The 26,004-nt window shown below is 55.5% G+C and overlaps 1 protein-coding gene and 1 long non-coding RNA gene across 2 annotated transcripts; one reads left to right on the forward strand and one right to left on the reverse strand.

Annotated features, from left to right (window-relative positions):
• Nucleotides 1-2,753, reverse strand: CHRAC1 (chromatin accessibility complex subunit 1). Its single transcript, XM_082720698.1, has 3 exons — nt 2,442-2,753; nt 1,450-1,576; nt 1-808 (listed from the first exon to the last, which is right to left on the reverse strand). Exons 1-3 carry the CDS (start codon nt 2,586-2,588, stop codon nt 687-689), a joined length of 396 nt encoding a protein of 131 aa, XP_082576824.1. The 5' UTR covers nt 2,589-2,753; the 3' UTR covers nt 1-686.
• Nucleotides 2,754-3,019: 266 nt separating this feature from the next.
• LOC309859682 lies at nt 3,020-15,181 on the forward strand. Its single transcript, XR_014308813.1, has 2 exons — nt 3,020-4,439; nt 14,485-15,181. It is a non-coding gene; the product is annotated as an uncharacterized lncRNA (long non-coding RNA).
• The last annotated feature ends 10,823 nt before the right edge of the window (nt 15,182-26,004 follow it).

The following is a 26,004-nucleotide window of genomic DNA, read 5'->3' on the forward strand; positions in this document are numbered from 1 at the left end:
TTTCTTTTTGTATTTGATTTAATTATGATTTTTTTCCCTCTGGGAATAAGTGCTAGAAATGTTTATTTTTAAATTTTACAGAACTCTCAGGTAATAAGACATCAGAACAACAGAGCTCTAAAACTAGTTCCACAAAGCATTTACTATAAAACAACAGCTTCTAATAAAGAAATTTATTTCTTTACAGTTAATAAAATTGCAGTATTTGAACAAATGGTCAGATTTTCAAATGTAACGTTTATCACCCATAAACTATGTATTTAGCTCAAACTACGTCTGGTTGTTTACAAGGATTTCCAAATATACATCTAGGAATTTACACAACTGGTTTCTAGAAGCTCTTCAAAATCTATCAGTAATTAAAAAGAGAAGCAAAACTGTCTGTCTCTACAGCTTACAGCTGCATTAGATCAGCGGTCAGGGCCTGGGTGTACAGGCAGCTCTCGGTGCCCCCGTGCACCCGAGCCGAGCCTCAGAGAGAGGCTGCTGTCTGGGCCACCTTCCTTCTGGCCGTTCATGGTGTGGGCACATCAGGTGCTCTATCTTAGCCAGGAAGGAACCCAATGTACTTAAGTCTCTGGGAAGTCAGGTGTCTGAGGTCACGCAGCGTTGTGCTTGCTTCCACGCAGCGCTGCTAATCCAGGAGGAACTCGGCAGGCCGATTTCTCGCGCACCTCCTGTTTGGTCTAGGATTCGGCTTCGTCCCCGTCATTCCCGTCACCGCTGTCATTCTCCTCCTCGTCCTCGTCCCTCTTTTCTTTAAGCATTTTCAGATATTTACTAGCTAAAATCTTCTTTGGTAATATATCTTAAAAACATAAAGCTAACATCAGCAACTGGTTTCGGCACACCAGGAACACAGCAATGCAAATTTCAAAATATGCTAGTTCCTCCTTTGAGCTCGGAGGTTCCAAAACAAGACAAAATTCTGACCACACTTCTGGGTGAAACAGGAGGAAACGAGCAAGCACTGCCTCCTGACTCATGCTGAAGCCCTGTTTCCCTCCACCGACTGCAAACCACGCGCTCCTGGATGTGCTGGTGTGGACTGAGCGAGGCTGCTCAACCTACCCGAGACAAGCCCGCTGGGCCTGGGGGCGGATTTAGGCCCCTTCCAGCTGTGGCCCACACAGCTTGTGCACAACAGCTACTAGTCTCTGTTTCCCGGGCCAAGCAGACCAGCCCAGAGTTCCCCCTTCAGTGTAAGGGGTCTGGGGGTGGGTACGCCGGGCGCACCGGGCCCCCCGCCAGCCAAACGTCCGTGTGCGGGTGTCGGCTCCACCGCCATCCTAGGGGACCTGCCCTGCGCACACACTGACAAAGCTACGGTAAGCTTCGGCACCCAGAGAAAGCGGGGGGCGGGGGTCTTTCAGGGACAGCAGGGGAATGCGAAGACGGCTGCCAACGACCCCGTGCCGCTCTCACCGGAATGCCGCCGAGGCTGCGTACCTGCGAGAAACTGGAAAGTCTCCGACTCCTCCGCGGTCCTGGACAGGTCGCTGTAGGTGAGGGCCTTCCTCTCCCGCCCGCTGCCGCGCCGGTAGGAGCAGGCGGCGAGGTGCTGCACGAAGAGCTCCTGACCACAGTGAACGAGAAGGCGGGACGCTCCGGGACTTAGCGCAGAACGCGCCCCGCGCCCAGAGGGCCGTCACTGCGGGGCGCTGCGCGGCACCCACAGCCGAGGCCCCGGGTTCTACCCCGGCCGCGCGGCGGCTCCGGGCGGAACCACGCGAGGCCCGCCCGCCCCCCGCAGGGGCCCGGCCCCCGCCGCAGACCGAACCGCCCCGCCAGCTCCGGGCGCTCCCAGGAGGCCCTGAAAGAACCGGGGACGCCGCGCTCGGCTGCGGGGTCGGGGCGCGAGCGGCGGGCCGGGCGGTACCCCCGGGGCCCTCGCCGGGAGCCCTGGGCCAGGCTCCGCGGCCCCGGCTTTGCGGACACGCCGGGCGGAGACGTCGCGGGACACCGGCGTCAGCCCGCGTCAGCCCGCGCCGCCCCTCGAGCCGGACGCGAGGGACGGCGGGAACGGCGCGGTGGGCGGGGCGGCGGGCGCGCGAGGGACGGCGGGAACGGCGCGGTGGGCGGGGCGGCGGGCGCGCGGGGGAGGGCGGGAGCGGCGTGCGGGGGGCGGGGCGGAGGGCGCGCAGGGGAGGGCGGGAGTCGCGCGAGGCGCGCGCGGGGCAGCAAGCAGCGACGAGTGGGTGGGCCAAAGGCGCGCGAGGGAGGGCGGGAGCGGCGCGGCGGGCGCGCGCGCCGAGGGAGGGGACTTGGGCGCGTCATGGAGGGCGCGCGCACCGCGATCCCGCGGGGGCGGCCGGCGGCGCGCGGGCCGAGGGGGGCACCGGCGGCGCAGCGGAGCCCGGGGGGGGGGGGGGGCATGGCGGGGCGCGACGGTTCCGGGCGGCCCCCGGCCCCCCCCGGCCTCCCCGCGCCGCCCGCCTCACCGTGGCCTTGGCCGTGAGCACCAGCGCCTCCTGGTTGATGCTGGACACCTCGGGGGAGCTCTTCATGATGACCCGGATGCGGGACAGGGGCAGCGACACGAGCCGCGGCTCCCCGCACTTGTCCCGGCCCGCGACCGCGTCCGCCATCTTCGCGCCCCGCCCCGCGGCGGCCGCCGGACCCGCCGCGAGGCAGGCAGGCGGCCGGCCCGGAGAGTGCGGGAGCGGCGTCCCGCTGCCCCGTGGGAGTTGTAGTGTCGGCGCGGCGCGGCGGCGCGGGCGGGCGGCCGCCCTTCCGGGGCCGGACTACAAGCCCCGACATGCCGCGCGCCGCAGGCCGGCCGCGGGGCGGTGCTGCCGAGGCCCGCGAGCCGCCTTCCCGCCGGCCGGCCTGCGCCGTGCGGGGCCGGGGGCCGGGGCGCGAGGCCCGGCCTGCGTGCGGGGAGCCCTGTGTCGGCCCGGGGGCGGCGGTCGCGGCCCAGCCGCTGCCGGCCGGTGCGCTAAGGGAGGCGGTCGGGGAGGGCCGCACGGGATCCGGCCGGCCGCCGACCGCGCGCAGCCCCGGGCCGTCGGAGGGCCGGAGGTCGTGAGTAAGATGCGGGGGGCGCAGTGCGGGGCGTCCTCAGCTCGGCCCGGGTCTGGCCCTCGGGGTCGGCGTGCCAGCCCTGCGTAACAGCGCCCTGCCTGGGGGCGGGGGGGGACGCAGCGCGGCTGAGGCCGGGTGAGCTGGGGCGCGGGGCGCGACGGCGGGCGTCGTGATCCCGGGGCTCCCCCAGGTGAATCCGAGCGCTGGGGAGAGTCGGGAGGCCCCACTGCGCGTCCCCGGGAGCGCTGGAGGTGCTGCGCGTGAGCGGACTGGAGCGGGGCGGCGGCGGAGCCGGAGCTCGGCGAGGGGCTGTTGCTGGGCCAGAGGGGACGGGGTTAGGCGAGAGGGAGGCGGTGGGAGAGCGCCGGGTGGGGGACCTCGTTTGAAGATGGAGTGGAAGGGGGCCGTGCCGTGTGCTGAGCCGGGGCGCGCTGAGAAGCGCCTTCGCGGAGGGTTGGAGCAGCTTCGGTGTTGGTTGCAGGGACACGAGTCAGACCCTGGTCCTACTCCTCCCGGTCGGTGGCGAACCGCACAGCATCTCCAGAAGCTTGGGTTACCGTGTAAGGTCCCAGTGCTCCTGCCGCAAGGTCTTCGCACCCCCAAATCCACTTCGATTTCAGCGTTCATGTGAAAGGGGGCGCCTGGCCAGCCTGAGGGTACAGCAGGTGACCCTTGGTCTTGGGGTTGTGAGTTCAAGCCTTGCATTGGGCATGCAGCCCTACTTTAAAAAAAAAAAAAAAAAGTTTATATAAAAAGAGTTCAGAAAACTCCGTCTATCTTGTTTAACCTTTGTGATTTCAGTCTTTCGTCACTTGGGTAATGATTATAGAATATAAACCATATACAGCACGTTTGTACAAACTGAGTAAGTTTTGAAAATTACTGCTCTTTGTTCTTCTGAAGAGGGGACCCAAGACCAGAGGTCACACACATGGCCCAGATGACTGGCGTTTGGGGTGTTCAGAAAGTTTTCACCTCTGCTTCCGCCCTCGTGACCCCGTGAGTTCAGCACCTGCCGTGTGCTGTGCCATTACAAGGGGAAGGCCAAGACTGCAAGCACATTGTTGCCTTAGCACTGTCACCGAGGGTCATGGCCCAGATACACATCAGGCCCTGCTGGACACACAGGTCCAGCCAGTGAGCCCGACAGCTCTGGTCCCTCCCTCTCAGCTGACTTTTCAGGTACGAGGGAGACAGGAGGATAAACAGGGACGTGTCCTGAAGGAAGCGCGAGTCGTGGGTAGCCTCTCTGAGAAGTGCTACTCCAGCTCCAGTCTGGAGAAGGGAACAGCCCCGTGCAGAAAGCCTGGGATGAGCGTTCTCCACGGGGCAGCCTGTGGGAAGGACGCCCGAGTGGGGACACTCCCTGGGCGAAGTGGAGGAACCGAAAGGCCAGCATGGTCGGAGCTTCGTGGGTGAGGCTGAGCGTGTGGGGGATGTGCGGGAGGTGGGGTCGGTGGCAAGTGCTCAGGCTGCGGCTTCCGTGTGGAGAGTGTTAGGAAGCCATCAGAGAGCAAGGACGAGTAGATCCCACATACCAGGCGGCCAGTTGTCGCGTGAGGACGGACACCCTGCCCTGAGGAGCGTGGAGGCAGGGACACAGCCTCAGCCTCGGGGTTCAGCTCTTGGTCCCAGGAGCTCCTGTCCTCTGTGAGCGGGAAAGCCCTTGACGCTCCCAGGATGGGCACAGAGCTGCTCTGTGGACACCCACCGCATGGTCTCCTTTATCTTCCAACATCTCGAAAGGCATGCTTTGTCTTTCTCTCTCTCTTTTTTTTTAAAGCTCCCCGTTAAGATTTTAAGTAATCTCAGGGCACCTGGGTGGCTCAGTCGGTGAAGCATCTGCCTTCCGTTCAGGTCATCCCCGGATGGTGGCATCAAGTCCCACATCAGGCTCCTTGCTTCTTGGGAAGTCTGCTGCTCCGTCTCCCTCTGTTGCTCCCTCTGCTTGTTTTCTGTCTCTCTCTCCCAAATAAATAAAATCTTTAAATAAATAAAAATTTTAAAAAATTTTAAGTAATCTCAGGTCGCCTGGGTGGCTCAGTGGGTTAAAGCCTCTGCCTTCAGCTCAGGTCATGATCCCAGGATCCCGGGATCGAGCCCCAAATTGGGCTCTGCTCAGCGGGGAGCCTGCTTCCTCCTCTCTCTCTGCCTACTGCTCTGCCTACTTGTGATCTCTGCCTGTCAAATAAATAAAATCTTTAAAAAAAAAACTTTTTTTAAAGTAATCTCTATACCCAATGTGGGGTTTGAACTCACGACCCCAAGATCAAGAGTCACACACGCCACTGACAGCCGTCCAGGTGCCCCTAATGCCCATCATTTCTGACACCGCTGCACAGGCTCATTGTTTCTTGCCCCCTGTGTCTGCACCCCAGGGCGCTAGAAAGCAGTTGCCTGCACTTCCCGGAGGCCCCGGCCAGCTGGCTTCTGGCTGGGTTCGGCCTGCCGGAGACACCAGTGAGACACTGCAGCACAAGGCGGGGAGGAGGCTGCAGTGCTGTCAACGCACAGGCGGGGGCTTGAGCAGGCTCACCCTGGGGTTTTGCTCAGTGTCGGCGCCCTTGGGAATTCACTGGGTCCTCTGGGCTGCGAGCCAGGGGTGGTGCAGGTTCCCAGGCTCCGGGTAGCATCTCCTTCCCCTGCTCTCCTGGAGCCCCTGGCTCCCACCTGCAGCTCCCCAATCACCCTGCAGGCCCCCCTCTGAAATCTCTTAGGAAGCGTCTGCTCTCCTAATTGAACGTTGGACACTATGTACTTGGTTCTAGGAAACTAACCAAGGTCAGTGGAATCGAGAGCCAAGGGCCCGTCTTCCGAATGGGTGGTGCTGGTACGGAGCTGACCTCACAGGCAGCCCGGCGGGGGAAAACAGTTACTTAAGTTGTCCCCTGTTGTTGCCTAGATGGAGTGAGTGCTCAGGGAAGGCAGGGTGGCCCTATGCGACCATCATGGTGGGGATGGGGTCTGGGGGATAGGCTGGCTGCAGATTGCCCTGGAGAGCACACAGAAAGCAAACCGAAAGCCTTAGACTCAGATCAAGCCTGAAGAGAGCGCCAGCTCCTGTGGTGGCCCTAGGATTCCTTACTTTTGTAGCCTCAGCTGGTGGGCTAAAGATCAGACCCACCTTTGATTCTTTCTGATGCATAATTACTGCATAAATTGAATTCACAGGTCTTGTCTGTGAAGTGAGGCTGTTGACTGGGGAGAGTGGGGTTCTGAGAAGTAGAGACCGCTGGGAAGATACAAGCATACCGCGAACCCTCTCCCTCTGAGCCTGTTTGTCGGTAGAAATAGCCCCTGCTTGTAGAGACTGTTTGCCTGCCTGGAGTCCTGCTAATGAGCTTGTTCAAGGTGCTTAATCTGGCAATCCGGACTAGCCCCTCACGAGCTCCAGTCTGTAGCGAGTCTGATCCCAGCATGCGGGGGACAACTGCAAAGTCTGATTGAGAAGACAGCCACACAGTGAAAGAATGGGGGGGGCATTTGTGGAATTTTTATCAGCTGATACTTGGGGGCTTCAAGTGGTGTCCATCCAAGTGGACAGAGCATCATGTGGGACGGGGCTGAGTTCTTCAGGAGAGCCGACTTACCAGGATTCGTGGTCCCGTGTGAGCACCAGCAGCCGGGAATGGCCTGAAGGGGTGAGAACAGACGTGTCCTGTGCTGGTGGCACTTGTCGTGAAGCACTTCAGTGCTGCTCTGGCCGTTTGCCAAGTAGCCCCACAGATCGAGGTGGGGTGTCTGGCAGGTTCCGGTAACAGGCGCAGCGCAGACACCAGGGGCTGAAGCAGAACTGTACTTTTCCAAAACTAGTCTCCATCTGAGCAGTAGCTTCCGACGGGACCCTGGCGGAGGCCGAACGCGGGAGTACGAGACCTGAGCTGGGTGCGACGTGATCTACCCCGCCATGTGCCAGCTCCACTGTGCAGGGGAGGTGGAAGCCGGTCCCCATTGCACAGGGCGCAGGAGCACGAGGGAGGCACCCCAGCAGGCGGCTCAGGCACCCACAGCACCTCCTCTCCATCCCCTCCGCCCACTCCCCACAACTGTGGTCCTGGGTTCTCCGTGGGCAGGAGAGGAGGGAAGACAGACCACGTTGACAGAACGGGAACGCCGCAGCAGAACCCCGGCTCTACCAGTGGAGGCGAGGAGTTCTCCCCGAGGCGCACCAGCCTGGATGGAGAGAAAACCCGAGTGCAGGGTCGACACCAGCTTGGGGCTGGCCGCTCCCAGTCCAACTGGTGGCCAAGGAGCATGGACAGAGCGACATTGGGAACTTGGCAGGAAAGTCCGGGGAAGGAGTTTGCAGATGGGCCCGAGTTGGGGGAGCAGCGAGGGGACGTGGGGCAGGGGAGTGCCCACCAAAGGAGGACCTTAGCGAACAAGGAGCAGGATGTCCTACTTGGACACGCCACTTGCTCTCCTTCCAGCCGCCACCCTCAGTGACATCAGAGCTCCCTTGTTGGGACTTTTGTGAAAAGCGGTCATGGCCCCTGGAGCTGGTTCAGCGAGGACCCTGGATCTTTCTGTCTTTCTGCTTTGTCCTGGCACGTTGGTTTTAGACCTTATGCTTGTTACCTCATGACTCCAGAATGGCTGCGGCTGCTCCAGAGTCTATGACTGTGTTGGTGGGAATGGGGGCAAGGGGCAGTAGGCCAAGCGATCCTTGCTCATGGAGTTTCAAGGCTTTAATCTTCTCACTGAGGAAAGGAGGATCTCTTCACCAGTCCTTCCCTTAACTCTCCTGTGTGAGAACTGGGTCATCCGCCCACCCTGAGACCAATCACTGGCCAAGGGAGGGAGACAAGTAGGACTGCTTTGAGCCAATTAAGGTTTATACCATGGGGTTGTCTTCCTGAAATAAAGGATAAGTGATGCCTCCTGAGAAGCAGGGGGCCAGGGGCGGGACGTAAGTTTTAAGGCAGGGACTGGTTCAAGTTAGACGATAAACAGTGCCTGCCAGAGTTGCCCACATGTAAAGTTTTGGAAGTTTCCCGTACAAATCGAACTGAAAGAGTGGGAGGGCAGGACCGGCTGTCTGTAGAGCGCGTCCTGTGCCCTCGTCTTGCCGTGGGCCCCGCCTCCCTCCCACGGCTCCTGTTCAGCCGCCTGCCACCCGCTGGGCCCTGACTCACAACGCTGTTTGAGAGTGACCGGTTTGCTGGTATGTTCTTCCCACCAGCCTCGCACAGTGTCCGGCGTGTACGGTGCAAGTAAGGGGGCGGGGGCTGGGGGGACGGAGCCCGTCCGAACAAGCTACCCACGCGTGTGAGAAGAGCGGCTCCGGCTTTGCTCTCAAAGGCTTCAGTCTGAGTCTCAGCTCTGCAGTCACCAGCTTCCGATTCTCAGGTTCCTAGTCTGTGAAATGAGAATCACAGCGTCTGCTCCCCAGCCTCACTGAGAAGCTGACGCGAGTGCGTGGGTAGAAAGCCCCAGGCAGGGGCACCTGAATGGCTCAGTGGGTCAAGCCTCTGCCTTCGGTCCAGGTCATGATCTCAGGGTTCTGGGATCGAGCCCCGCATCGGGTTCTCTGCTCAGCAGGGAGTCTGCTTCCCCCTCTCTCTCTGCCTGCCTCTCTGCCTACTTGTGATCTCTGTCAAATAAATAAATAAAATAAAATGAAAAGAGAAAGCCCCAGGCAGAAGCCCAGAAGCTCCTTGTTTCTTCCCCAAGAAGGAAGAAGGAGCTCTGCCGAAAGGAACTTGAGATGGAACGAGGAAGGAAGGTCTTGAAGAGCCGAGGGCGCATCTCGTTAGCTGCGAACGGCTCGAAGTGCTTGATAAATATTTGATAATGATAACAGCGATCATTCCACTTGGTAGAATGTAATTACACAAATTGTAAAAGTATAATTATGCCAGGCTGTCATTACAGCTAGCGGCGTTTATACAGGGATAATGAGGGGCAAACCAGAGCCCACCAACGTGGGCTGCCAACGGCGGCGGCCTGCAGTGATGCTGCAGACCTTCATGTTGGGGTGGGGGGCGGTCCAGGCCGAGACGAGGGGGTGTGGGAGTCGGACTGCGGAGCCTGCCGGTCCCGGCTGGGATGGTGGGAAGTCATAGGAGAGTTTTCAGCATGAAAGCAACAAGTTGATGCATGACTTATTTATTTATTTTTAAAGATTTTGTTTATTTATTTGACAGACAGAGATCACAAGTAGGCAGAGAGAAAGAGAGAGAGGAGGAAGCAGGCTCCCCTCTGAGCAGAGAGCCCGATGCGGGGCTCAATCCCAGGATCCTAAGACCATGACCTGAGCCGAAGGCAGAGGCTTAACCCACTGAGCCACCCAGGCGCCCCTGATGCATGATTTAAAATTTGTTTTTTTGTGTTGTTGTTGTTGTTTTCTGTCATGGCAAATACCACAACACAGAACGTCCCGTTGAAGCCATGGGTTGGTGGCACTGAGCACCTTCACGTGCACCACCACCATCCTCCTTTTCCAGAACTTTCATCTTCCCATCTTCCCCACTCCCAGCCCAGCACCACCCACCATTCTGCGTCGCCTCTGTAACATATCCCCAGCACGGCGTGCTCTCGACACCCTCGTGGGAAAATCACTCGTACACAGCAGGGTTTATTCTCAGCTCCATTCGAGGCCGTTGGTCTCTGTGCCGAGCCACTTCGTACACGATGCCGCGGCCTTGTAGTGAGTGTTGAAGGGTGAGAGCTCCAACTCCATTCTTTTTAAGGAGCGTTTGACTATTCAGAGTCCCTTGCGATTCCATATGAATTTTAGATGCATTGTTTTATTTCTGCAGAAATGTTGGCCTATGATCTTACCTTTGGCTGTGGGGAGCATGGAAGCAGGAGATCACTAGGAGGCGCTTCAAGCAAGCTACGATGGTGCTTCCAAATGTCTGGGTGGCATTAGGTTGAGAGCAACCTGGAGGGACTTGGGGAGAGTCTGGATGGTGAAGGTGACAGCATTTAGTGCTGCTTTGGAGTTGGGTGAGGAAGAAAAGGAAGCCAGGATGACTCCTTGGTCGAAAGTCGGAGGAAATGGTGGTGCCCATCTCTGGAACGGGAAGAAGGGAGACGGGGGGTCAGGAGTTTCTCTGAGGACGTGGGAAGTCCAAGATGGCTGGGGGACCGGCAGGCAGAAGAGAGGTCAGCTGCACCGTGGACATCCAAGTGAGGGGGACAGGGGTGACTGCAGAGCTGGGGAGAGACAGGCATGTCAGCACCAGATGGGCAGAGCCCTGAGACTGGTCGGAGGACCGGGGAAGAAGAGTAGCTGGAGAAGGTGGTTGGAGAAGGCCGACTGCCGCGTCATGCCACACGTGGAGTCGGGGGGAGGAGGCAGCGAAGGCCGCCCTAGCTGCTCTGGTCTCCTCCCTGCTGCTGAGGGCGTGCGCTCCCGCACTCCTTCACGGGGCGCAGGCAGCCCGGCCAGGGAGCTGGGGGTAGCCTCTGCAAGTCGAGGGGGGTCGGGTGCCCCCACCACCCCGTGTGACAGAAAGCCAGGGGCCACGCAGCATCCACACACCAATGCCGGTAAACTTGTGCGGTAGCAGCACCTGGGGAAGCAGGTTGGCAGATCTTCGGCTGTTAAACACGTTCGATGTGACCCAAGCAGCTCCACTCCCCATAATGAGCTAAAGAAGCGAATGCTTCTGCCCACACACAACCTTGTCCCTGAGCGTCCGGATCAGCTTCCTTCGTAGCGGCCTCAAAGTGGTCCTCACATGGACTGGAAACCCGAGGACGCCCAGCCTTGCGATGGGCCTCGCCAGGGAGAGCTTCCAGTACAGCAGCCTGGACGGGTCTCCAAAGCGTTTATACTAACCCGAAGATCCAGACGCAGAAGAGTGTGTGACCCCGTCTGCGTGGCTTCTAGATCAGGCCACGCTACTGTGCAGCCCCCGAGAACAGACCCTCAGATGCTTGCTTGGCACGGGGGTGTGGGGGCAACACTCTGTGTCCTGTGACGGGTGCTCACAAGGCTGTGTGTGTGTGCCAAGACGCATTCAACTGGACGCTTGAAACAAATGCCTTTTGTCACACAAAGTTCCTGCGTGATGCCCTGCTCTGAAGGGAAGGCACCGGCCTTGCTGTTCTGGAGCCAGTGGGGTGGGGGATGGAATCCAGGGAGGGGCCGACAGGGCGCCGTGGACGGTGGGAAGGGTCCTGCAGGAAACGTGCAGGGGCTGGGGAGCCCCTGGTGGGGGAGCCCCGAGGAGCACCGCGTGGAGGCGGGAGCTTCCCGGACGAGCCGACGTCCGACCTGGGACTTCACCACCATCATCACAAGTCATTCTTTTCTTGTTACCAAAGCAACACTTCTCAAGGATAGAGAAAAAGGAGAGAAAGCAGACATGTACAAGAGAGCCTCCCGCCCCCGGGGGTGCGCCAATCCCGACCTCGCTTACAGAGCTGGCCTTTGAGACAAGCGGGAGTTCATGGCCACACAGAGAGGGAAGGGCATTCCGGGCCGAAGGAACAGCCTCCACACAGGTGGGGGGCTGTCGAAGTAAGCTCCGTTAGGCTGCTCAAACCGGGGCGCGCCAGCTTTGGGGAGACAGACCCCCGTCAGCTGTGGCTGCAGCAGCAAAGAGAGAGAGGCCAGGACCCGAAATCCCCCATGAGGTGGGACGCGGGGCGGAGATGGGAAGGGGGCGGACCCGGCTCTGGTGGGCGAATTGCACGTTGTCCCCATGGATGTGTGCCCTCCAGCTCCCAGAGTTTAGCTCTTTGATGCCCAAACCAGAAAACTCTTAACTCCACCGGTCAGTGATGAGGTTTAGAAATAAATGGAGGAGGACTAGGCCCCCCAGGGCATTCCTGTGCGGCCCACATGGCCAGAAGTGTCCCCAGGCCGTGTCTGCTAAATGTCTCTTAGTCACTGACACGCCGGTTGTCTCCTGCTGGTGCCTATTACAGTGGATCCCTTTTTGTGTGTGTGTGGTTTTTAAGCTGAGATTATTCTTTTTTTTTCCCCCTAAGATTTTATTTGACAGAGCAAGAGAGCACAGGCAGCGGGGCAAGCAGCAGAGGGAGAGGGAGAAGCAGGCTCCCGGCTGAGCAGGGCGCCCGAGGCGGGACTCGATTCCAGGACACCAGGATCATGACCTGAGCCGAAGGCAGAGGCTTCTCCCTCTGAGCCACCCGGGCTGTTTCGTGTTTCTAATCGGAACCGGGCCCTTGCCTGGGTCTGGGTTCATGACAGGCTGGAAACCAGCAGTGGCTTGGGAGGGGGAGGATGTGGGGGCCGGGGGTGGGGTGGGGTGTGGGGTGGGAGCCTAGGATCTGTCCCCACTGAGAGCCGGAGGGCGGAGGGCGTTGATGTTCTCCAGTGCGGACCGGAGAGCGCTTGCCCCAGGCGCAGACACACCAGCTGCAGACCTTCGCAGAGTCCTCACTGGCAGAGTCTGGATCTCTCCGCTCAGGTCCCTCAGGCAATCCCTGCTCCTCACAGCCCTGGCCAGCCCTCCCCTCCCTACCCCCACCAGTGACGTCCAGGAGCGTAGGCATCGAAGGCATCGAAGGCCTTAAAAGGCTTTTGCCTTTCATCTGGGAACTCTGCCTCTGGTACCTTCTCTAAGGAGATCGTCTGTTATGCTTATCTGCAAAGACACTCGGAACAGTCTTACTTATAGCAGTAATGGGAGGAACAGTTCAACTCTTGAAGGACAGGCATTTGGTTAAGTGACAGCGCTGTGGCCTTGACGGGGGTCTCGTGTCGTGGTTATACATAGAGACACACAAACACAGAATGTGGGACGTGTATCCCCAGGTCCCCGCTGCCTGCCCCCCACTAGCTCCTGTCCTTGGTCCGGTCAGTTTTGAGTTCGGGTATGGGAGGGGAGAACAGCGAGGGACTCCTAATGTCGGGAATGAGAAGTGCGCTCAGCCAGAAGACACGCTCGCAGCAGCGGTGGGACGGCTGCTCCCGTTAGCGGGGACTCGGGGTCCGTGGCCGTAGGCACCGAGTGCTTACAACCACCCCAACTGGGAACCTGGGAGTCTGGGAAAGCTTTTGGGAAATAATTTCTCACAGCTGTCTCAGGTTTCCGCGTGAATTCGGCATCAAGGAATATTACAGAATCAATAAGATATATCGAAGTGTCCTTAATTTTTTTTTAAGATTTTATTTATTTACGTGACAGAGAGAGAGTATGAAGCAGAGGGAGAAGCAGGGTCCCCGCTGGGCAGGGAGCCCGATGCAGGGCTCGATCCCAGGACCCGGGGATCAGGACCTGAGCCCAAGGCAGACGATTAACGACTGAGCCACCCAGGCGCCCCTGTCGAAGTGTCTTTAAATAGCGGAGTTGTTTATCGTCCAGCTGACGAAAATGTCGCGATCAGGGTCTTGTAGCAAACTCACCACATGTGACCCAGGAACACAGGTTCAGTGTTGAATTCAGCGTCTGCAGTGACTCTAACAACCGCCACCCGAGCCAAGCATCAACTGCGTCGTCAAGCAAAAGGAAACAAACGTGCTTGTGCTTTTGCGACGAGAAGGCTGTCCTCCCTTCCGCCTGGACTTGTGGCCTTCTGTGACGCGGTGACATCTGGTCCTCCCGACCCCGGATCCCAGCCCCTCGGCGGTCCTGCAGTCCTTCGTGGGCTGGCTGCTGGCCCCTTGGGGACGTTCCTCACCTTTGTTGAGCCTCTGCTGCCTCACCTGTAAAATGAGAATAAGGTAGACTCGGAGAAGAGACCGCGGTGGCCCCCGCCCCGGGGCCCAGTGCTGACCTCGTGCTCTTGTCGCGCTCCCTGCCGCCTAGCTACCCCCAGCAGTGGTCGACTGGTCAGTCCTCCGGCGCCCGTTCTGTGCAGGGCGAGACGGGCTCAGAGCAGCCTCGGGGCTCACACAGAGTCAGGTCGGGAAGCAGAGGGGCGCCGCGCTGGCTCAGAGAGCCTGCGACGCTTGATCTTAGGGTCAGGAGTTCAAGTCCCTTACTGGGTGAGGAGACTACTTAAAAAAAAAGAAGAAGAAGAAGGGAGTACCTGGGTGGCGCAGTCCGTTGAGCATCGAACTCTTGGTTTTGGCTTGACTCAAGACCTCGGGGTCATGGGATCGAGCCCCACGTCGGGCTCAGCACTCAGTGTGGAGGCTCTTTGGGATTCTCGCTGCCTCTCCCTCTGCCCCTCCAGCTTGTGCCCACGAGCGCTCTCTCTCCCATGAATAAATAAATCTTTTTTAAAAGTGGCGCTTGGTGGGGGGGGGGGCTCCTGGTTAAGTGTCTCAATCGGTGAAGCATCTGCCTTCGGCTCAGGTCATGATCTCAGGGTCCTGGGATCAAGCCCCGCATCGGGCTCCCTGCTCAGTGGGGAGGCTGCTTCTCCCTCTCCCTACCCGCGTGTGTTCCCTGTCTCTCTCTCTGTCTCATAGGCATAATGAAAATCCTAAAAAAAAAAAAAAAAAGAGAGAGAGAGAGAGAGAACAGAAGAGGCAGAGATAAGATGCAGATTCTGGACGGGCCGATGTCAGAGACCGGCTTCTTTCTCCCGCAGGTCCCGTGTGGCTCAGTCCTCCTGGCCCTTTCTGCACCTGTTTCAGACCCTCACAAGCCCTGTTCTGTTCGCCTTGGTCGCTGGTCCCCGCGTGGCCGAGCCCTTCTTCTTCCCCGAGCTGCAGTCACAGACCCACCGCCTTTACTGGAAGCTTCGGAGACAACGACTTCCCGCATCCCCTCCACGACATCCGCGTTCATGTGTGTGAGTTCCCTCCCCGGAGCTTACCCTGGGCAGGTTCGGTTTGTGTGCTTTCTCGTTCTTTGTCGGGTCTGGCACCAGCATTTCTGTTTGCTCTGAAAGCGTCCCTCTGGCTCGCCTCAGTGGCTGCTCCTTGTTTATAGACCAGTAGAAGGACATACATTGAATTTGTGGTTGCACGTGAGAGTGCAATTATGAAATATTTTTCTTCTTTCCCTCATTTTTAGATTTCTTGCAACGTATTAAAAAAAAAAAAATGACAGCGTGCCTGGGTGGCACAGTCTCTCGGTTTCAGCTCTTGGTTCCAGACTCTTGGTTTCAGCTCAGGTGATGATTTCGGTGGCGTGAGATCGAGCCCCGCGTCGGGCTTTGTGCTCAGCACGGAGTCTCCCCAGGATTCTCTCTCCCTCTCCCTCTGCTCTTCCCCACTCATGGGCGCTCTCTCTCTCTCTACCCCTCCTCTCTGTAAAATAAATAAATAAATCTTTAAAAAAAATAGATGGCTAAAATGTCAACCCCCACTCATCGATATACTGACTTTTGGGCCAGCCCTTGTCAGTAGGTCCCTTAGCCATCCAGGCGCATGTTGTGTTTGAAACACAACACCTGCGATCCCTTCTAACCCATGCCTGTGTTCGAGGGAGGGAATAGTACCCCGACATTTTATCCCACTTCAACCTTTGGCAAGTACAAGGCCAGCCTCATATTCTGGAAAGCAGTGACCATTGCTTGTTCGTGAGCCTGGCATGGGGCCGTAGGAGGTGCTCGGCAAATGTTCAGAGAAGGAGAGCAGCTCACTGAGTCAAGATGTAGTTCCCCTGGGGAAGGGATTTAAGGCTCCTCCACGGTTTATTTCAAGGGATCCAAATAGAAATCAGAGAAATAAGGTTTTAAAGTTGATGAAAAAATGTCTTTCGATTGGGACGCCTGGGTGGCTCAGACGGTTAAGCGGCTGCCTTTGGCTCGGGTCGTGATCCCAGCATCCTGGAATCGAGTCCCACATCGGGCTCCTTGCTCAGCCAGGAGCCTGCTTCTCCCTCTGCCTCTGCCTGCCACTCTGTCCACCTGTGCTCACTCTCTCTAACAAATAAATCTTTAAAAAAAATGTCTCTCGATCAACAGTCGGGGGAAATGCCGTGGCCACAAGGTCAGAGAACACTCTTCTCTGAGTGCTTTAAATCAGTCCACCCAGGGCTCCTCTCGGAAACCGTCTCCTCCCGTCTTATGAACCAACTATGTGCCTGTTAGTGAGAGCTCCCGCATCACCCAGGCAGGAGAACACAGAGCTCTGGCTTTGCTATGAACTTTCCATGGAAATACATTTTTTTGAGTGTTCTCTCCTGATCTCTACTGAAGGTATTGACTAAAAGTGATTCACTTCAGGAGCGAGAAGATAAGGGCATAAATCTGCCTGGACCAGCCCTGCTGCTCTAGGAGCGCGAGCGATCGTGCAGAGCTCTGGAGGACAGCATCCACACGCTTGCCTGCTGGTTCTCCTTCACAGCATGGGGTAGGCTGGATTATGGCCCCCAAAGATGTTCCTGACACAACCCCAGAAACGCGGGAACATGTTAGGACGTGTGGCAAAGGGGAATTAAGGTTGCAGATTAAATTAGGTTGCTAATCACCGGAGGTTGACCTAGGGAGATTATCCAGTATTATCCAATGTGCCTGGTGTTATCTCCAGGTCCTTAAAAGTGCAAGTGGGGCTCAGAGTCAGAGTCATCAAAATCATAGACAGAAAGTAGAATGGCGTTTGCCAGGGGCTAAGGGGAAGGAGCTTTGGGGAGATCATGTTTCATAAGTACAGAGTTTCGGTTTTGTGAGCCGAAGAGCCTTCTGGGGATGGAAGACGGTGACAGTGGCCTGACAGGGTGAACGGGCTTTCCGCCGCGGAGCTGGACTTAGAAATGGTTCTAGACCAAACACTGTTCCATCGTAGTTGTTTTTTTAATTTTTTAAAGATTTAATTTATTTATTTGACAGAAAGATCACAAGCAGGCAGAGAGGCAGGTAGAGAGAGAGGCAGGCTCCCTGCTGAGCAGAGAGCCCGACGTGGGGCTCGATCCCAGGACCCTGAGATCATGACCTGAGCTGAAGGCACAGGCCCAACCCACTGAGACACCCAGGCGCCCCTCCATCGTAGTTTTTTAAACGGTACATTTTATTTATGTGAATTTTATCTCAATTCAAAAAAAAGAAGTGTGAGACTGAACAACCCCTTTTTCCTGCCTCTGGGTTTGACATATGGTGGTGTGCTGCCTGGCGTCACTGCAACCACCTTAGAGTCATGAGGGGCACTGGACCCACAGAGGGCAACCAAGCACTAAGACTGCAAGCCCCGGGGCCCTCGATGACAATGATGAGCCCCTGAAATAACGGACTTCCTCCTGACTTCTTGTAAAGTGATGTAGTCCGTGTCCTGATTGTCAGAGCTGGTCAACAATCTTTCTGTTCCTTGCAGCCCAGAGCCTCCCTCCAAAAGCCCTGAGCACACTGTATACTGTCTATGGTCTCTCCTGCCAGAGGAGCAAGTCCTATTTCCGACTGGCCTGGAGCAAAAGGTGCTCCTGCTCTGTCTTCTCCTCTCATGCTCTCTCCTTTCTCCGCCCACCGTGACATCCTGAGGCCAATGCCGCCTCTCTGGCTGTCCTCTCCGGCCCCTCCGGGAGCCTGTGTTAGGACCCGCTGAGGCACTGGCCTCAGGGCATCAGAGTTGACCAGGTGCCTCTGCCCCCTTCCCGGGAGCAAGCCCTGTACCTAACTGCAGAGCCCACTCGGGCCCCGGCGCGTGGCGGGTCCCCAGGCGTCACTTACCGAGCGGACGAAGGAGACGAAGCTGGCTTCGTTGGAGTGCGCGCGATAATGCCGAGTCTGCGTCGGTCAGGACGCGGGCAGTCCAGGCGGCAGTAGCAGCGAGCAGGCCTACTGTGTGCAGGGGCCTTGGGCTCCGCAGATGTCCCGAAGGAAACATCCCGGCTGCAGTTTACAGATGTGGCGGGAGGCTCGTGCCCACGGTGACACAGCCGCCAAGCAGACCGGCAGGATTCAGACACATGTCTCGCCAACTCTGAACTCTTTAAAAGAATACTAGTACCGGGGCACGGGGGTGGTGCAGTGCGGAAAGCAGCTGACTCTCGATTTGGGCTCAGGTCGTGATCTCAGGGTCGGGGGACTGAGTCCCGCTTTGGACTCTGCTCAGTGCGGAGTCGGCTTGGGCTTCTCTCTCCTTCTGCCGCTCCCCGACTCACGCTGTCTCTCTCTCTAAATTAAATAAGTGAATCTTTAAAAAATAAAATGTTCAAGAGATTGCTAACAGCCACAGCGAACCCTTACGTGGGCGTCACTGTGTGCCAACAACCCTGGGGACCGCTCTACAGGGCGCTGTGTCAGCCCCTGCGCATAGACCAGGAAACTGGGAGCCAGAGAGGGGAACGTCCCCCAGCTGAGTGGTGGCGTCCCGCGTGGGAAGTCCCAGTGTGGGAGGCTGGGGTCATTGCGGGCCACTGTGGGCTCTGGCTCACCGCACGGCGCCTCCCTCCCCCACCACTCCCAGCAGCAAGGCCGAGTGTGTACAGGCGGGACGTGGGGCGGAGGACAAGCGTCAGTCCCTAAAGTGGTTTCCCCCTCGCAGCGGCTCACATTTCAGGCCAGTGCTGGGGTTGAGGGGGTTGGGGGAGCTCGTTGCCTGCCCTCGGAGAGCTCCCAGGCTGGGGGAGGAGGCGGGGCTGCCCCCACCACAACACGTGCCCTGGGCACCTGAGCCGGGTCCCCTGAGAGCGGTGCTCAGGGCAGGGGGAGGAGTGTTCCAGAAAAAGGGACAGAATGGAGTGCAAAGTGGCCATGGGACAGTGGGAGGACGTGCTAATCCTCCACACCAGCCCCACTGGGAGCTCTGGGGTGAGTGTGCCTGGGCTCGTGCTGGCCTCTCTGGTCTTTGAAATCGGACAGACCTGGTTCTGCCTCTTACTAGGACTTCGTCAGTGGACACACCACCTGCCTTCTCTGAGCTGTAGTTTCCCGGCGCTAAGTCCGGGGTAACCTGTCCACACAGGCCAGCGTGAGGACCGGGAGTAAACACGTCCAGCCCATCACGCGTTCCTAAATGCCGGCTCTGTGCTGTCACCGAGCCGGTTCTCCTGGGGGCTGGCGTTGGCGTGCTTCCTGCCCGTGTGCGATGAACAGTGGCCCCAGGATGGGGGGCCCCAGACCAGAGGCTGTGGATATGCTCCCTCGAAGTGCTAAAGGGACTTCGCTGAGGGATCGAGCTCCTGCCTTGAGTTGGGGAGGTTATCCAGGTTTATCCAGGGGGCCCAGCACAGGCACGGGAGCCCATAAATGAGGAAGAGGAAGCAAGCGTTGGATAGGTTCAACAGCAGGGTAGGCAGGAGAGCTGGCGCAGTGGGAGGGACTCCGTGCGGATTTCTGGCTTTGGGGATGGGACAGGAAGCCTCTGGAGTGGACCTGGACCCCTGGAGCAGCCAGCAAGGGAACAGGGTCTCAGCCCTAAACCTGCCACGACCTGAATCCTGCCGGCAACTCTTTCCCTGGTAGCTGGACTCAAGCATGACCCAGTGGTAAGACAATAAATTTGAGTGGTTTTAGGCCTCTAACTTCATTTCAGTTCATTACGGCCGCGACAGAGAAGGAGCGCCGTCCGTGCGAGCCAGGGCTCGGTGCCCACCTCCGCCTTGAGCTGCCGCACGGGGCCCCAGCCGCCCGCCCTGCTCTCCCGAATCAGCTCGAGGACCATTTTCCACTGTCTCTGGCTGGAACATAGGCAGGACGGTGGAGCCTTGAAAAGGCCAAGCATATTTGGCTTTGTGCCCAAATAAAGCTCTGGTTATGAGTGTACTTGCTTAAAAAGAAAAAAAAAAGCCAAGTGCTGACCCACTTTTTCCTGACTGCTCGGGCTCAGACATGTCCCTCTAAAAGGAAATTTATTTCCAGCACACACTGTTCCCAGAGCGGACATCACCCACCTCAGCTGGAAGGAGAAGTACTTAAGAGAGCTCTCAGGGCTGGCCCCCAATGTCTGATAATGGAACAGAAGTTCTGCAAAAAGCTTGCTTTTTTTTCCCTTTGTTTGTTTGTTTCTTTCTTTCTTCTTCTTCTTTTTTTTTTTTTAAACTGCATCAGCCTGACCGTGGACGGGCTGGAAGTTTGGTGTGAGTCAGACCCTCTAGGTGGGAGAAATGCCTCATGGTGTCTGGCCCACCGGGCAAGGTCCCTGGGTGACCCTGCAGCTCTCCTGGCCCGGGCCAGGCTCAGTCAGGGGAGAGCGTGGACCTGGAAGCCGGCCAGCCTCTGCATCCATATGGGTTCTCCTCTCACTCACGGGGAGACCTCGCGAGCAGCCTCAGGTCCTTCATCTGTCAAATGGTAGTTGTAACTGTTTCCTGTTGCTGGGGTAACAAGTCACCGCCACTCAATTTCTTCAGCAGGGCAGATGTGTTCTCTTAAAGTTCTGGAACACAGCAGTCCTGAAATCCAAGGGCCCATGGGGCTGGGTTCCCTCTGGAAGGTCTACAGGAGAATCCATTCTTTGCTTTTTCCGCCTCTAGGGGCGTCTGCCTTCCTTGGCTTGAGGTCCCCTCCTCATCCTCACAGCAGGTAGTAGAGCAAACTTACTTGAAGCTTCAAGTCATATTCCCGGGGCACCTGGGAGGCACAGTCGGTTAAGCATCTGCCTCTTGGTTTCGGCTCAGGTCATGATCTCAAGGTCATGAGACTGAGCCCTGCGTCAGGCTCCCCATCCAGTGCAGAATCTGTTTCTGATTCTCTCTCCCTCTCCCTCTGTCCCTCCTGCACGCGCTCTCTCTCTCTCAAATAAATACATACATTTAAAAATAAAGTCATATTCCCGTTCCCCTTCCTGCACCAGATTTTATTTATTTTTGACTGATCATCTGGCCTAGTTCCTTTTGATAAAAATATCTAGGGGCACCTGGGTGGCTCAGTTGGTGGGCAGCTGCCTTCAGCTCAGGTCATGGTCCCAGGGTCCTGAGATCGAGCCCCGCATCGAGCTCTCTGCTCAGCAGAGAGCCTGCTTCTCTCTCTCTCTCTCTGCCTGCTGCTCTGCTTACTTGTGCTGTCTGTCTCTCTGTCAAATAAATAAATAAAAACATATCTTTAAAAAAACTACAAAAATTGAAATAGAAAAGAAAGAAACTTCCGAAGCCCAGAAATTCTTAGAATGTTTTTCTACTTTGTTGACTTATTGCTAAAGTTGCTATTGGCACACAATTGACCAAAACATCACAAATATAAATTTTGAGAAACATTAAATTGACGTAAAAGTTTTATTGGAAATAAATCTCATAATAAAATAAATGTGTTAAAGTTATTTTATGAATCCATAAGTACTTTTCTTAAGGTAAACGCTAAGCCCAAGATGGGGCTTGAACTCACAAACCCAAGGTCAAGAGCTCCACACTCCACTGACTGACCCAACTGATGCCCCAATATTTTTTGCTTGAATGAGAAAGACTGAACACCAGTCTTATCCCTCATTTTAGTTTTTGCGTGTAAATGTTGAGAAATAATACGTAGATGGTCCGTCCCTCTTGATTCTCCAGATACCTACAACAAAAATCAAATGCAGATGTAAGACCAAAAATCATTTGTAGTGCTTGATCAGCTAACGGCTCCGTAGGACTTTCTCCAGTTTTGTTGAAAAGAAAGTAACTTAAAGTAGTCGGTTTGCAAAATGATTTGTTACCCGGTCATTAAAATCATTCACGTGCTCAGTTTCCGGGCAGACTACCAAGAGTTCACAATTTCACGGCAGCGCTATCAAGAATTAGCAGGTGGCTCTTAAATATACTTGTTACTCTTTGACTAAGAGACATCCCGTTTAACCCAGAACACTCAGAAGAAGCTGGGAAAATTGAAATATTGTTAGCTCCAGCTCATCTTTGCCAAGTAAAAACAATAATGTTAATTTACAGTATCCAATAATATTTTGGGAAATGTCCATGAAACTAATTGTCTACGGAGTCCGTTACGAAAATTTTTATAAAGTTACATGTGTGTGTCTACATATAACACTGAACGGTCAGAAGCAAAGTGAAACTTTTTTTTTTTACAAAAAGAAACTTGACCTCTTCATCATTGAAACCATGCCAAATAGGCAAATGAGTTACAGTCTGAGCTGGGGAGGGGTAAAAATAACTCACAGACCCTTTCTCACTGCTGAGAACAGTAAAGACCAACAAAAGTCTTTGTCGAAAATTGTTTCTCCCCGGCACACTTTTACACATCTCAGAAGTTCTAATTGTAAAAAAAGAATTATTCAATGCTTAGAAATGAGGCAGAAAATTTACCATTTGCTTTTTCCAGCCTCTCAGAGCTCGAGTAGTGGAATTTGGGACTTGACTTGTGTTCTGAGGGCAAGCGTTCAATTCTAGAAATCTGATAGAAATGCAGGATTCTTGGCAAACCCATGTTGTGTGGTAGAGAGGCGAGTGAGCCGGAAGATCAGTGAGCGGGAAGATCACAGTCTGGAACGTACGACTTTGTTTCCTATTTACTTTGCAGTCTTGTTTCTGTATTAATTCTTCCAGGGGGTTTATATTTGCTTCTCCGTGTATCCTTTTTTGGAGACAGTTTTACGAGCTGTTTCCTTCGGGAGCAGCAAAGTTTGATAGAGCTTCATTGTGCGCATTTGCTACCAGCTTTGACTGAGTACCTTATTCCCTCTAACAACATGCTCCCATTTTAAGTGTGGAATTCCCGGAGAGCCGGATGGAATGAACGCCCCTGCAGAGACGGCCCAGAGCACAGACATTGCCGTGGACCCAAAGCGTCCCTGGGCTCCTTGCCAGTCAACGTCCGTCTTGGCCGCAGGCAACACAGGGTCCTTCCGTGGCGGGTCGGGACATCGTCTCTTCCGGAGTCTCCAGTACACGAAGGCATTTGCTCTTCCCTGTCGGACTTGCTCTCACCAGCACCCCGAGGACGGTCCCCAGCCCTGCAGCACAGACCGGTGCTTTGTTCCTTCCTAGTACTTTGTCGTGTCCCGTGTTCCTGTTACTTCCCATTTGTGACAGTTAGGAGTGAAGCCGCCGCTACTGTCCCAGAGCGGGGTTTTCGCTCTTCCTAAGAGGGGAATGACTGGATCCCACAGCAAGTGCACGTGCGGGGCATGGAAATGGCCAAACTTATACCGGAGCTTTGGTAACACGTTCTATTCCTGCTCAAAACAGTTCTCTTGTTTGGGTGTCTGGGTGGCTTCGTTGGTTAAGCGTCTGTCTTTGGCTCCGGCCGTGATCCCAGGGTCTTGGCATCGAGTCTTGTACGGGGCTCCTTGCTCAGTGGGGAGTCTGCTTCTCGCTCTCTCTGCAGCTCCCCCTACTTGTGCATGCTCTCTCTTTGATAGAAAAAGAAAAAAAAAATCTTCAAAACATTTCTCTTGTTAACCTTTTGCCGGCCTGATGTACGGTGCCCCAGACAAGGATCTAGAAAGGGGACAGGTGGGTGTTGTTCCCTGACCCAGGCGCGTCCAGGCAACTTCGGGGGAGCTCTCCCCAGCTCTCGCCTTTCCAGTGTCTGTCTCCTCGACAGTAGTGAAGCCGTGGTCTTTGGGCGACCCCGCTCCGGGCACCCCGGGCAGGACGTGGATCATCTCACTGGGCTCCTCCCCGTCTGCCTGCGCTGCCCGCTGCCCGACACGTTCTTACCTTCTCCCAGTTTTCTAGCTGTGGATGGGGGAAGGGTCCATCGGAATGCTACCGTTCTCCCTGTATTTGCTTTTCACTTTTTGAAAATTATACTTTTACGTAACTGCTAGGTAGATACGGAGCTAAGGCCTGAGGTTTTGCCAGAAGCGCCGTTTCCACTTTGGACATTACCGAGTTTTTCTCTTGGCTCTTAGAGACTCTCCCTCGGGTGGGGGTGGAGGTTCACTTCTCCCAGCACAGAGGTAGTCTCAGGGAATTCAACTTAAAGAAAGCGGGGATTTTCAATGGGGAGACTGAGTCCCTTAAAACAAGGAGACAAGGCACAGATGTCTTAGTGTCTGTCATGTTGTAAGCAATCTGTAAGTGGTGGCTATTCCTAGCTCCACATGATAAAGTGAGTGAGCTTTACCTGAACGACCTTCTTTGGAGTGTGCTGCTTCCTCCTGTGAGGCCCTGGGGTCTGTATGCTGTCTTTGCTGGCCCAGGGTTTCCCGTTCTAGCCTGCTCCCCTGGCCTCCAGCCCATATTCCAACATCACTGCATTTTATTCACCTAACAACCTTCCACCAAAGCCCTTACCCATCCTGGTTCCTGTACTAGAGGTGAAACTCACAGACTCATGTGTGGGTCAGAGACTTGCCAACCACGGCACAGGGTGGGTGGGGGTCTTACAGCAGAGAGACACAGCAGGCTGGAGGGACCCCTGAGGACAGTCACTTCCTTTGCTTACAGAGTTGGAGTTGGGACAGCTGCAGAGGACAAAGGATTTGAGTTCATTTTTTTTTTTTTTTAAGATCTTATTTATTTGACAGAGAGTCACACGGCGAGAGAGGGAACACAAGCAGGGGGCGTGGGAGAGGGAGAAGCAGGCTTCCTGCCAAGCAGGGAGCCTGATGCGGAACTCGATCCCAGCACCCTGGGACCATGACCTGAGTCAAAGGCACACTTAATAGCTGAGCCACCCAGTTGTTTGGACTTGAATTCAGATTCTAATCTGAATTCTGATTGGAAGAGCGTGCAGTGGGGATAGTAGGGAACAGAAAGAATAAATCTGTGAGAACCCAGAGGGGCGGGGGGATGACATCCAGAAAACTGAACCAAGGGGTGAGGCTGGACGGGTCTAGACCCGGAGCAATTTTTAAAAACCACCTTATTGAGATCCAAGTCACAAGGCACCCCAGGCGCCCATTTAAGAGGACCATCTGTTGGTTTTTAGTATGTTCAGCATTGCACGAAACCACGGGGAGCTGTTTTTGAAGCCCTCGTAAGGTCCTCTTGAAGGTGGCGCTCCTGGGGCTCCCTGAAGGAACTTTTAGGGGTCGCGTGGGTACATAAGGACTCGCCAGGAGAAGCCGGGGCAGCATTTGGCTCCGGGCAGAAAAGAAAAGCTAGAGCAGGCTCCCCAGGATTGTGAAGGAGGAAGGAGTCCCCACCCCCCACAAGCTGCGGCTTCTGTAACTGAGGCTGTGCCTTCACATTCAGAGCAAAGGGGACACCAAGAGTGTGGCCCTGGACCAGGCTGGGCTCCCAGAAGTCCTCCCCTCCAGGAGCCTCAAGAGGCTTAACTGAGCCAGACGACTTGCACAGAACGGATTTCTTACGCTGCCCCAGCAGTGATCTCGATGAGAAGATGATGGGAGGGAATTGCTCTGCACGTACAAGCTGTTCTTCCCTTTCTCGGGCCATGGAACTAGCTGCTCTCCAAACCCGACTGTGCTTTTAAAAAATACACATTTTAAGTCCACACCTCTGGTGTTCTCGTTCAGTACCTCTGAGTCAGCTCAGGAAATCACCGTGTATTTTTAACCGCTTGGACCTTCTTTGGAATTCTCTTTTTAATGATTTTTCAACAACTGCAAACTTAAGTCTCAAGTACAGTGCGGGTAACTTATTCCTGAACCATTTTCGTGTAAGTGGTTGACCTGTAGTCCCGAGACCCCTAAAAGGTGAGTGTGTATTTTCCACAAACAAGGACATTCTCCTGTGTGACCATAAGACAGCCACCAACTAAAGGGCATTAACATTGATAAGGTTAGCATCATCTGATCCTCAGACTGGCGTCAGTCAAGTCACTACTGTTCCTTTTCTTTTTCTTTTTTTTTTAGCAAAGTGATCTCGTCCAGGATCATGTGTGACTTTATTTGTCCCGTTTATTCTTCTCTAATCTGGAATGGCTCCTCAGTCCGTCCTCGACTTGCAAGACCCCGACACTTGCTTTCGAAGATCACAGGTCAGCTGTTTTTTTGGAATATCCTTAATTTGGCCTAATCTGTTGTTTCTTCACGATTAAACCCAAGCCATGCGTCTTTGGCATGGAGACCGCAGAAGTCATGCTCTGCTCCTGACTATGCTCTATCAGCGGCTACATGACTTACATTCGTCCTGTTAGCCTTGAATCAGTTTGATCTGAATCCTCTTTTTAATTTTTTCTTAAGTAATCTCTGCTCCTAATGTGGGGCTCAGACTTAGGTCTCCAAGATTAAGAGTCACATGCTCTACTGACTGAGCCAGCCAGGAGCCTCTCCTCTTTTTTTTTTTTTTTTTTTTTTGTTTTTTTTTTTTAATTGAGATGTAATTGACATGGAACGTTGTGTAAGTTCAAGGTGTACAACCTGGTAACTGATTCACCTCGATACTG

This window comes from Mustela nivalis, assembly GCF_964662115.1.
Source record: "Mustela nivalis genome assembly, chromosome: 2".
Lineage (NCBI taxonomy): Eukaryota > Metazoa > Chordata > Mammalia > Carnivora > Mustelidae > Mustela > Mustela nivalis.